This window comes from Neoarius graeffei, chromosome 9, assembly GCF_027579695.1.
Source record: "Neoarius graeffei isolate fNeoGra1 chromosome 9, fNeoGra1.pri, whole genome shotgun sequence".
Lineage (NCBI taxonomy): Eukaryota > Metazoa > Chordata > Actinopteri > Siluriformes > Ariidae > Neoarius > Neoarius graeffei.
The window spans coordinates 42422506-42435818 of NC_083577.1; the positions used below are offsets into that span (position 1 = coordinate 42422506).

The following is a 13313-nucleotide window of genomic DNA, read 5'->3' on the forward strand; positions in this document are numbered from 1 at the left end:
TTAGTGCCCCATTTCTCCATCAGCGGCCTGTTTCAGGCGACGGGTTGCTGAGGTTTGTTATTCAGGTCTGCAGCGTGCTAGAGATGTCAGTGCTGCAAAGAAGCGTAAAAAAAGTAACGACACTGACAAGCGGCGCATCCATTCAGCCCGCAGATTTAGCCCACTACACTATTGTTGAGCGGCTGTAAGACATTCACACGAGCCCGAAAGCTTTTGCGATTGTACAATAAAACACACAAAAGCTACAAATCAAGCAGCACATAAGCTATTCAAATCGCTTATTTTATAGCGTAGTAAAACTAACATTTAACAGCCTGTACAAATCACCTATTCAGATATCAAAACGCTGATAATTCCATATGACAGCATTAAAAAAAATCATAACATTAAAACATCACAATTATAGCCTGAAATCTAAAAGAGATGAAATGACATCTTTAAACAACCAGAAAATATTGACCCGGCTCCCCCCGAAATCCTGATGTTCTGTATTTTGGGTGCCACTGTGTTACTGTAAGACAGTCCCGGAAGTTTGAGCCACGCCCATTTTAAAGAGTGAAGTAAAGTGATGAGGGGGCTTGTAAACTTTACCTCTGCACACTGCGCGAGGGAACTTTAGGGGTCAAGTGGTTCATTAGGCCTATCCCCTTCCCTTTGCCTTGTGCGCTCCTGTAATGCCAGGCCTCTCGCACCGTGTGGATTCCATTTAATTAAGTGCCATGAATTCATAGTTGCTTTAAAACCAACAGGGGTTTGATTTGAAGCTTTCGCTGCTGTTGCTACTAAGTGTATGAAGACAGATTTTAACTTTAGATGCAGATATGTCTAGTTCATTAGTGATTCATTAGACTAATTAATTAAACTCAACCAAAACCTGAAAAAAACCCAACACTACAAAACATAATGCGCATGCTTTAGCCTAAAAATCAATCGAATAACCTGCTGTTTAAAATCTAACGAAACAACGAATTAATCAGGCAAAAAAAATGCTTCAAAATGGGTAAAATTATTTATATTTTCTCACACAACCGATTCCAGTTAAAACTCTTCAGCTGCTCGACCACACAGGATGTTACACATTTAATCGTGCTTTTTTTTTTTTTTTTTAAATCTGTTCGATTTTTTAGTCTATTTATTCGTTATTATTATTATTATTGAATTTATACCTAGTAAAACATTCTTTTTTTAAAATTCACAAACCTAGAGCACAAAACGGTTCGTAGCATTTTAAGATGAAAAAAAGGGAGATACTAAAAGGAATCCAGGAGGAACCGAGAAGTTGTGGAAATTAGCCAATTAATCCTGCGCGGGTGTGAAAGGTGGAGATCTCTGAAAGTTCCGCCAACAGCCTATAGGACGAAATGTGTAATTGGATTAAAGAGGATGCGGTCACACTATAATTAAAAACTTGAGCACAAACGGCACGCGCCGAACTTGAGAAAATTAGTCATCTGACCAAATAGGCTAATTAAGTACAACTCGGATAATAATAATAATAATAATAATAATAATAAATTTCAATAGCATCAATAAATGTCATTTACCTGCCAGTATTATTGTGTGTAATCAGCATTAGAAACAAATTCGATCATTATAGAATACAAGTATTTAAAACAAAACAAAACATGATTTAATGTCACAGTCATGAGAGTCATGATTATTAAATTGTGACGTCAATTTCCTGAAGACAGGTAATTTATATGCTTCCTAAATAACGGTAGTCTGACCCGAGCAAGTCTTAGTGAAATACAGCCTAGATGTACAGGATGTAGATGTTTAAAAAAAAAAGTACAATATTATATTTCTATAGGTTTAATTTTCTGGCGTGGATGTGCCCGGATATGCCAAACCTCATCAGATGACTGACCTACCCGACATTAAAAATCAGAATGGCATAGCCCATGTAATTCGTTTGGATAAGACTTGAAGTCATGTAGGTACAGCTGTCTAGATTTCACAATAGCTCTAAGAAATGCTGGGAATCTCTCTTGATAATTTCCACATGGCCTCTATTTGAAAATACTGTATCTTTCAAAATGAAGCTGTAGCTAGACTGAAATTTGTAGAAATAGGTAAATCCATTTTAATAAACTAAACTTCAGACTAACTTCACTGAGGGAAGTTATTGTGTAAATGATCACTGATTTATACTTTTAAGACAGAAATCGGAATGAAAATTGACAAGAACAATGAAGCTACTTATATATATATATATATATATATATATATATATATATATATATATATGCATGCGCCAGGTAAAGTTCAGTTGGTCCCCATGTCCAGCACGGTTCATAAGCGACAAAAGAAGCCCCGATGAGCAAGAAACAATGAGTGTCTCCTTTATGAACACGCATTCAGAAAGTCAGTGGGTGAGAAGGTGGAAGCTGCACAAAGTAGTCAAATCACACAGCAAGCTCTCCGCTCCTCCAACGCGCGTTTATTTCATCTCCGCCATGAAAAAGAAAGCTGTCTCGCTTTAATTTCTCTCTAATTTATCTGCAATTGTGATCATGAGCTCTAATTTGCTGTAATAGACAGCACGCGAAAGCACAGTGTCCTGGCTCTCTGACACTCTGAAGGGACTCGAGCCATTTTGGAAACGAACGGAAGGAAATTCGGGCAGCCGCAGGTTTAAAGGCGCTGAAGAAAAGCTGGGTGACAAAATGAGCTTGGAGGAAGTGTGTGTGTGTGTGTGTGTGTATGTGGGGTGGTGTGGGGGGAGTTGTGATGCACCTGCTCATTAAAGTACTTTTACATTTTCATCATTTACATAACTAAAAAAAACCCCTTCGCTTTATAAATTACGTGCAAGCAAGAAGTATATATATATATTTGGTCTCAGAAAGCTGGGCATAATACAAAATAAAAACGAACAAACTGATAAACATGCACTCCCCCCCCCCCCCCCCCAAAAAAAAAAACCCGCATAAGGTAAAAAACAACCGACAAAAAAAAGAAATATTCCGTATTGTAATTTATTACAGCTTACATATTTTCATTTAAACTTAAAATGTCGCTAAATAATGACACTTTTTTTTTTTAAAAACAAACAAAACATTGTTAATCAATATTAATTTACAATTTGCACTTAACCTCGGCTGTAATTTAATGCATTTTTTAATAACCCCCCCCCCCCCCCCCCAACAGCAGCACCAAGAAATAATAATAATAATAATAATAGGACAGAATGGATTTAAACAACAGACTGGAAGCTTAAACTGTGAAGTGAATAACTAACATGGAACTAACAGGTACATCAGCACAGTAAAACTGTAGAAGTTTGTGGAAAGCTCTGGGGGAATGTATGGAGAGTGATTATAGCGTAACCCCTTCCTTTAGTTGACTTGAATCCTAGCAACAGCAGACAAAAGGACCCGTGGCTTTATAGTGAGCTTTAGAGGAAAGTTTCTCTGCTTTGATCTGCCTCTGTTTCAGTGTTTCACACATAGCCATGTCTGCCTAAAGGAAATGACACACAATGTCCCTGAGTGAGTTTCATAAGGCCCAGGACTTTCTACAACAGGAGTCACTGAGACACAGACAGGCACCTCACTTAACAGGGAAAGTAATGCTGATGTTGTCTTGGGGTGGGTTTGACAAGACTCCCAAGATAAAATAAAAATTACCCATCAGAATGGAGTCAGTAACTGGCTAATCCTTGATTATACTGAAATGAATATCCAGTGTTCACTGAACCTGGGATGCAGAGCTAAAGACCAGTACAGTCTGTGTTTGTTGTTCATGCATGTTCACATACCTATTACAAAATACCTGTAACAACACAGTTATAACATCATACCTACAGTACCAGTCAAAAGTTTGGACACACCTTCTAATTCAGTGGTTTTGTTTTTATTTTTTTATTAATTAAAAAGACACTGTGTTAAAGTAACGATGGATGTAATTTCTCTTTACTTAGTTGAGCGGTTAGGTCTGTTTACTGTATTATTATTATTATTAAAATGCATTAAGAAGGCAAGAAATTGCACTAATTAACTTTCGACGAGGCACTTGTTAATTGAAAAGCATTCCAGGTGCCTACCTCATGAAGCTGGTTAAGATAATGCCAATAGTGTACAAAGCGTCAAGGCTACTTCGAAGAATCTAAAATATCAAACACATTTTTTCACCCGTTTTTGTTTGCCACATAACTCCATACATGTTCTGTATGCTATTTCATAGTTTTGATGATGTCTTCAGGATTGTTGTACAATGTAGAAAATAGTCAAAATACAGAAAAACCTATGAATGACTAGGCGTGAACAAGCTTTTGACTGCTACTGTATCACTTAAAAGTATCTATAGCATGCCCATAACAACAAAATCTATAAACAACATACCCATAAAGTATAAAGCAGACTAAAACCCCTCAAGTGTCAAGACGGACAATTGAAAATTATATTCTAGTCTACTTAAAATGGATAAAAATGATTTGAAACATCAATACCATTCAGTCAAGCTTAAACCATTCATGTCATGTAAATTCAAATATATGAGGACAGTTCTTGACTTTCCACCTTGTCCAAGCTTTCTTGGCATCAGAAAACAAAAACCTAAAAACATTTACGATCAGGATGCTGATAATCTACATGGAAAGGAAAAAAGGGTTAGATCATATTCGAAAGAAACATGGTTTAACCCTTTTGTTTGCTGAGATACTAAAGTACGATGATAAAAAAAAGTGTATATTTATTAAATCTATTATTTGGGCCCCTATAACAATTCAGAACATGTTATGCAACTGAAAGCTGCAGGCCATAAAAATTCAACCCTGTGTAATGCACAACTCTGTGACTGTAAGTGTGTTAAAACTGCCCAAGTGTGTCTGTTCTGCTTGGCTTCTTTGTGCTTTTCCCCATATTGTAGGCCTGTTGTAAGCTGTCTCACTTCAAATCAAATTCCATACCTAGGAGCAGGAAATGCATATGATCTTTAAAAAAAAAAGTCAAAATGAAATCAGGGAGAAGTTATGGGTATGTAGAGAGAAAGAAATGAATATAATTCAAAGGAATACAAGTCAAATTAATCAAGGGCTTGAAAATACAGGCTATTAGTCACTTCCTCAAAATTTCCTGTAGTGCTGTGGATAAAACGGAGAGGTGTGAGGACAACTCTCTACCATGTTTTATTCATGGCTCTGCTGAGGAACTGAGTGCGTGCAGCTACAAGAGCTTATCCCTTACTTTCCCCTCTCTTTCTCGACTGTGTTGTATCACATAGGTCTATCTGAAAACTGTGCTGCTCAGCATTGAGGGTCATTTCCTACCCTTTATCCTCAATGCTGCGTCGTAATTGAAATTCAATTCAATTCAATGCCATTTTTTCTGAATCACCTCAGACTTAAGAAGCCCCTTGTTCACGCCGTACACGATTGGGTTTTATTGCAGGGGAATGAATTATCTGTGCTGAAATTACTTTGTCACATATTGTCATTAGCAGCCTCATAAAACAATGCAGTCATTACTGGCAGATCCCCGGGCGAGAAATGAGCCCTGTCACACGGGCCCCATTGGCATTAATGAAAATATGCTAAGCGTTTCGTTTTAATTTCATTCTGCTGGTGGTTTGCATACACACATTCTCTCCGGCGGATTTGTATCTGAGCTCATTTATGAAAGACATAACCGAGAATATAAAGTGATTAGAGTCTAGCTATAATTGAGTCAAGCCTTGCTGAGGTCCTAATCACGTTAATTGTAATGAACTCTCTCTGGGAATACCAGTAAATGTATTTAAATAATTCTGCCTTGTGAATTGGAGATTATGCAGCATTATTATATTTAGTTAGCATAATAGAAATGTCATGAAAAATGGTCGCTAATACACACACACACACGAATAAACGTGGTGTGTGTGTGCAAGAAGAATTATATGCGAAATTTGAATGCTGTAGCATCCCAGTTGCCTCCCCATGAAGATAGCTGGGAGAATGTAAGTATAAAAAAATAAAAAAAAACTTTCAAATGAGAAATTAATAATTTCCCATGATCTATAGGCAACATAAATTTTCACAATGTACAAAAAAATTAATTAGTAAATTATAGTATATAGCACTGTCTAATGTATAGCACACAAGGTGTAGGCTAATAGTTTTAGTGATCAAAGTGAATGAACTATAAAAGTTTACATTCAAAACTCAAGAAATAATATAAAATAAAAAGATACACTATTACTCCAGTAGGCTGACCGTGTGCCGGTCCATCTGGAAACAGAGGGAAATATTATCCAGCTAAGTGCTAAGGAACGGACCATCAGACCAGCTGCAAGAGTTCAGAATGATCTGAACTCTGAAATGAGGTGTGGTCATGTTGATGTTTCTTCTTCATTCTGACAGACACAGAATAGTACACAGCAAACAGGGCAAGGTTTCTGTAAGCTCTCTAAGATTTAAGACAGCTTTGCCAGAATCCTCAACCCAGGCATCGATCACATCTTCCATTTCTACTTTAAACCCACTGGCTTGTTTGACTTAATGCCCAGCGTTCTGTCGGAGTAGCTCACTTACACAGCCACTTTGTCTCAGTGTGGGAAATACTGCAGCGGCTGACAAGCCACCGGGCCACCTCCATCACTGACACACGATGGGAGTTTAGAAACCGCGACAGACAGAAACAATGTAAAAACCATTAACAAATTAAAAATAAATGAGTGAAAGGCTAAAAGAAGTGGGTTGTGGGTGGGGTGGAAGTGTGGGCCAAATGCCAGGCAGGCAGCTTACTGTCAGCCTTTTGGGCTGGTCACAGCAGTGGCCTCCATCTTTTTGTCTGCATCCCTTGGCTGGCACCGAGCTGCAACCTGAAGTTCTCACCACAGACACGATCGATCATACCACATCCAGCTGAACCACTATGCCGAGGCCTTCATTACCATAGTGACCAACTGAACGATTAACCATCCAACCCCTCCACCCTGCTCTCATACTCCCACCCCACTGGTCTGACTTGCCAAGACCTCATCAACTGTGGGAGACAAAAAGACTGACAGAGACAAGAAATAACAGTGTGCTCCATAGGACCCATGTGTGTGAGAGAGAGAAAGAAAAAAAATATAACAATAAATAAATAAGCACAAGTGTCAAAATAGCATTAATTCATTTGAAGTACAATCCTGGAGATTTATTTTGGAAAGAACTTTCTTAACAAGCAGCAGGCTTGAAGGTTTGTATAAAGGACAATAGCAGCATGTTCTCCCAGATCCTGGGCATGTTCAGGATAAAAAGCAAGCAATTCATAGGCTCGACGGATGGAGTCCGCTGCCCAGGAATCTCTGCAAGCCACAAGGCTGAAGCAACAAAGCAGTGCAAAATGTGGGAAACTGTGGCTATTTACTTACAACAAAGTGGACAAACACTATCCCCTGCAGTGTGTGTGTTTCTGAGAGAGAGAATGAGTGTAAGTGTGTCATGTTGCCACGCAGGTCAGCTTAGAGCTGATGCCTGTTTCAAGATGTATTCATACCCCCCACTTCAGCGGCTCAGAGTGCCCTCCTAAACAAAGGCCTGTGGTTTGGAGTGGGCCGCTGGCTCTCCGCTCACTGTGGGTTTAAGGACATTTATGGCGGCTCTTTGGCAAACGCTGCTTTGATGTGCTGCGGCCTGGTTGAGCCTGGAGGAGCCTCAGGGCTGAATGGGGAAATAAGTGTTTGTTTGCCCTTTCCCCAGACACGTCAAACCCTGGCCCAGGAGCTGACCCAAGGGAGGTAGGAATATATATATGCACACAAACACACACACACACACACCACATACTGTTGAGTTATACTGCAAGGCTACAGACATTTTCTCTCTCTCTCATACACAGACACACACGTATACATTTAGAGTCCAGTTTATTCGCTACACCCATTTTATGTGGTAAACCAACTACACACAACGGCCACTTTTTTAGGAACATCTGCACATTCATGCAATTTTTCAAATCAGGTGGCAAAGCATAAACTCATACAGCTAAACGCCAAGATCTTCAGTTAACGTTCAAATCAAACATCTGAACAGAGGGAAAAAAAAAAAGTGATCTCCGTGACATTGACTGTGGCATGGTTGTTGGAGTCAGATGGGCTGGTTTGAGTATTTTCGAAACTGATCTCCTCAGATTTTTTTTTTTTTTAAACACAGAACAGTCTGTACATTTTAAGAGAATGGTGCAAAAAGCAAAAGCATCCAGCGAGCAGCAGTAGTTCTGCAGGTAGAAATGACGAGAGAGGTCAGAGGAGAAGGATCAGGCTGGTTTGAGCTGACAGGAAGGCTGTGGTTATTCAATTAACCGTTCTATACAACCGAGTCGAGGAGAAAAGCATCTCAGAATGCATGTCACAATACATGAAGGTGGATGGCCTATAACAGGAGAAGACCTACAGCATGTTCCTTTAATGCTAGTCAAGAAAAGGCAGCACAGGCTCACCAAAAATAACAGTTTTTGACTGGGGGGGTGTTTTAAAAAAATCAAAAATAAATAAATAAACAAAATAAAAACCTTGCTGGTCTCTTTGTTTATCAGTGGGTCTAGATTATAAGGAGTGCAAGGTGTACATGCAAAAAGATGAACAATTGTTCCTGTAATATACATTAGTTATACAATCGTGTGGACTAATAACAAAAAAGTAGACAAAACCCATTTAAGATCTGAGCTCTGCGCTACAGTAGAGCATGTTGATACACATTACCCACACTGCTGTGCCAGTGTTACTGCTGTGCTGTGAATGGCCCACCATCTTAATAATATGCAGTTAGTAGTGGTCCTGAGGTAGGACCTTCCCACTAATGGATGGAGTAGGAGGGGCTACAGTGAGTAATTGTACACTTGTATGTAGCTGTACCTGAAAAGTACAAGGTAGGTTTAACAAATAAACTGGATAATTAGTGTGCATTATATACAAAAATGAAATTAAGGAAACAATTCTCATAATCACTTCTTTGACATTGAAGATACTCCCATCAGGCCATGCAGTACTGCCATATAGAGCCGTAGATGAGCCACAGTTAATGGTCTGAGAGGGCACGCATCTGTCTGAGGTTAACAGTTTTTTGTCCGATGTCCCGCACAGTGACAGATATGGCTGCCCAGTTTGGCTCACTTGCCCATGACAGCTCTGGCCAAGGTGACGATGTTCTGGGCCTGCTTTAACGATGGCATGTCAATCATGCTGCCACGGAAGGTGAATGCACCCTAGAGAGAACAAAGCGCAACACTGGGTGGGGAAAAAAAATTTAAAACATATTTTTAACTCTATCATCATATTCATATGTAACGGTCACTACAATAGTTTATTTTTTTATAAAGTTAACTTTCTAAAAAAAAAAAAACCCTTTGTAGGAACTGTAAATTAGACCAGATTTGCTCCATTTATACAAAGAAGAATGTTTAGATACAGTATTGTGTGCTTGATCAGTCAAAATTATTATCTGCTTGGAAAAACTAAGCCAAAACGCAAAGTACATGTTCTTGACAGCTGCATGAATTATTGCTGGAAGGCTTTTATTTGATTGTTAAATGCCTTTCTTCACTTTACTACTGCACAGTGCCAAATATTTCACTCAGCCAACATCAGCTTCTAAGAGAAAGAAGCTTCTATGACACACAGCCATGCTTGTAGTGTTGAATTTTATTTTTCTGTAAAATGTAATGAACTGAATTTTAATATTGGTAAAAGCACTAGCTTAAAATACAAAAAAGTGACAAAAATCCTAGACCAAATGAGGGTGTTTTATAGACTTTTCTTGGATGAAGGGGACTTTAAAGTGGTCAAAGAGCATGCGTCAAGACAGAAAACCAGAAATGTATGGCCGAATGGCAACTGATGAGTGCTGAACAGGAAGAAAGACCATGTGAGGTCCCTGAGGCTAGTCTTAGTCTATTACTGGCAGCAAAGTTCAGACAGATTGTACATCACCAACACACCACTGTGCACAAAGCAGCACACTCAGTGAGGCATCAAATTAGAAAGGATAATATTTCATTAATTTGTTTGCCTTCTTCCACATGTGGTCATACTGATGTTCAAGCTTATACTTGCTCAGCTACATGGTGGTGCAAAAAAGACTGGTGGATGGTAATAGAGGAGGTTATGTTGATGCAGTAATGTACCTTTCCTAGCTTCTGGTGCTCCTCAAATGCGGTGATTAACTCAGTGGCCCAAATAACTTTGTCTGGACTGGGCGAGAACTCCTCTTGAACAGCCTTGATTTGGTTTGGGTGGATGACTTGCTTCCCTTGAGAAAAATGCCAGATATATGGGAAATATTTCATCATTAGTACATAATAATAATAAAATAATAATAGAAAGAAAAGAAAGAAAGCACGACTTTATTCATCACACACTTGTGAAATTTCCTCTCTGCATTTAACCCATCTGAAGCAGTGAACACACACACATACCCAGAGCAGTGGGCAGCCATGCTAACAGCGCCCGGGGAGCAGTTGGGAGTTAGGTGCCTCGCTCAAGGCCACCTCAGCCCAAGGCCGTCCCATATTAACCTGACCGCATGTCTTTGGACTGTGGGGGAAACCGGAGCACCCGGAGGAAACCCACGCAGACATGGGGAGAACATGCAAACTCCGCACAGAAAGGCCCTCGATGGCTGCTGGGTTCGAACCCAGAACCTTCTTGCTGTGAGGTGACCATGCTAACCACTACACCACCGTGCTGCCCATGGTGGTGTAGTGGTATTATTATAATAATAAAAATCATCATCAACAACCCTGCTTCCTTTTATCCTGGAAGTTAGCAACTACAAATCCCAAAACCTGGAACTTGTACTGTAAATTGCAAAAAAAAAAATTATATATATATATATATATATATATATATATATATATATATATATATATATATATATATAAAATTTAGTTATAATAGTCCAAAAATAACTTTTCAGTAAGAGTTGAAAAATCCCAAGCCCTTGAAATGAGATGGTGAAGGCTGCAGAGTATAAAAATGCACACGGGTAGAGCAAAGCCTGGGCTGGAAGCATAACGGGCTTTGTTGTGCTTCAATGTGGAAAGTCGGCCTTCCCGAGGCAACAGCAGTGGGCACACACCATCTCCTCTTATTCTGGCATGGCTCCCTGGCCAGGCTTGAATTTGAGAGACACAGCAGGCAGAGAGGATGCTATGAATCATGGGTGTCATCCTGATTTTCGCCCTGTGCCCCGCTGAACTCTGAAACTTTACTGCACGCTTAGTTACACTTCAATCTGAGCTGGCCTCTGTCAGCTTCTGCTTTTTATTACAGAGTTGTGGGCATGAAACACGCACGCGCGCACAGTTCTATGAGTAGTGTACAAACAAACACATGCACAGACAGACAAATAGACCTCAAGAAGTGCCATGCATAAAGCTCAGATTTATGGGAGTTAATGACCTGATAGCTGGATGAGGCATTGGCGAATGATCATGAAATCATAAAAGCCTTTCTATGATATGAGACAGCCATTTGCTTATGGCTTTATCAACGAAAACAATGTCGCTATATTGTAGCTAAAAATAAATCTAGTTTCCACTGATCATGACCTAACAAGGTTGAAGGTAAATGAGGCATTCACGTACAAAACATTACAGATCAGAACTTGCAGGCAAGGCAATACACAGACCATTAGGTAGACAAACCAATAAATCAATGAATGCCTAGCAGAAATGACCATCCCAAAAGCTATAATTGGAATCATGTGCTTTATGATACGTTGAACTCCAAATAACAAATGTCAGAATGAGAATGCAGCACAGAAGAAAAGCATTATTTCCATTTGCTAATGTTACCACAAATTACTTATTTCCATATGTAATGCATTTCAGTTTCACAATAAAAGACATGACTGAATTTAATATTTTAACACACTCCTGCATTTGTTTCTGACACGCAGACAGAGCATTCTATGGTGGGACTTCTGTTTTGCTCATATCCTGCAAAGGTTAATGCATCATGCACATAACTACTAGCTGTGCACAGCTTAAAAAAATGCTAACAGTTTGACATGCACTTTAAAACAAATAAACCTAAGCAGTCTGTATCAGGTGTTTCCTGCTATTGGGTAAGGGATCATGTAGATGGAGGACTAAGTGTGTGTACTATCTCTCTGTTCCCAGAGGAGCCGGCCTGTTGGATCAACAGCCTAAAGAGAAGGCTCAGGGCCCGCGCCTGCGACTCCCATTCCAGAAAAGGCTGGCAGGGGGTAGTTCCCTCACATCAACAAAATATGCCCCCTTCCCTCTAGTGCCACCTGTTCAGGAGCGGTCTGCTCTGAGCCAGCTAATGACAGAGCCAGCAAAGGGGGCGTGCCAGGCATCCTTACCACGTTGCTATTGGCTGGCCGCATTACGTCATTTATGCCCCCTGAAGCCAGCAAGCCAATCATACAGTGCCATCTGGAGAGGTTAGTCTCATTGGCGTGTTGTGGTTTAGCAGAGAGCCGTCTGTTAGGCAAGGTTCAAAGTACATTTTGGCAGCTTAATTATTATTATTATTTTTTTAGGATGATCTGAATTTTGTTGTTACACTTTGTTTATTTTTCATTTTGCAACAGTAATGAGGTAATGTGTATTAGATACGGACTTTTGCCAACCTGCCAATAAATGTCAACTCAGTTGAAAAAAATAAATGCATGCAAAATGTGTCGTGCAACACAGAACATCATTTTTAGAAGAGCTGATCGACAAAACAAGCATCAATTTGGTCAAATCTCGTCATGTGATTCCATGCAAAACTATTCTCACTCACATGAATTAAATTATAAACATGGGACGTTCCTACAAGCCACATATCCTGTGACACGGGCTACATGGCCTACAGTCAGAGGAGTAAATGGCATCAGTGTAGAGGTTTTAGATCATAGAGTTTAGACAGATCGAAGTTGATTACCTTTCTCATGATAGTTTAAATGATACTTTGTATTGAACATAATGTTGTGAATGACAATTATATTACTGAATAAAGTGGGCAGACGACATGAAGGATATGGAATTAAAAAAAGAAATAAACATCCTGTTGTGGCTTCGATTTCCTTTTTGGGTTCCCACATGCACGCATTCATACACACCCAGAGGTTGTAAACCATTTTCATCTCGCCAAGTGGGTAGTTCAGACAGTGTGTGTGTGTGTGTGTGTGCTGTGGAGAAACCACTTTTATGGGTTCCATCATATTCTAACCTACCTGCTGATATGGACACACTGGTGAATGGGAAGCTGCTCCAATTGCTGCGTTGCATGCTTAGTGTTTCCCGGTGATGAGTAAAATTATACCCTACCCAAAATCTGTGGCCTCTTTCAAATGCATGTATTATTGTCCAACAAATTATGAAATGTAAAAATAAATATTT

General features: G+C 39.5%; 1 protein-coding gene across 2 annotated transcripts in view; it reads right to left on the reverse strand.

Moving 5' to 3' along the window:
• Positions 1–7092: 7092 nt before the first annotated feature.
• The window catches only part of clybl (citrate lyase beta like), a 168750-nt gene continuing 162529 nt past the window's right edge, over positions 7093–13313 (reverse strand). The window contains exons 7-8 of one of the 2 annotated variants that reach the window (XM_060929526.1): positions 10086–10210; positions 7093–9167 (exon numbers count right to left, since the gene is read on the reverse strand). In XM_060929526.1, the coding sequence (XP_060785509.1) occupies positions 9072–9167; positions 10086–10210 (221 nt within the window). In that variant the 3' untranslated portion in view covers positions 7093–9071. Of the gene's footprint in view, positions 9190–10085; positions 10211–13313 lie in introns of both variants that reach the window. The other variant, XM_060929527.1, reaches the window with a different exon arrangement.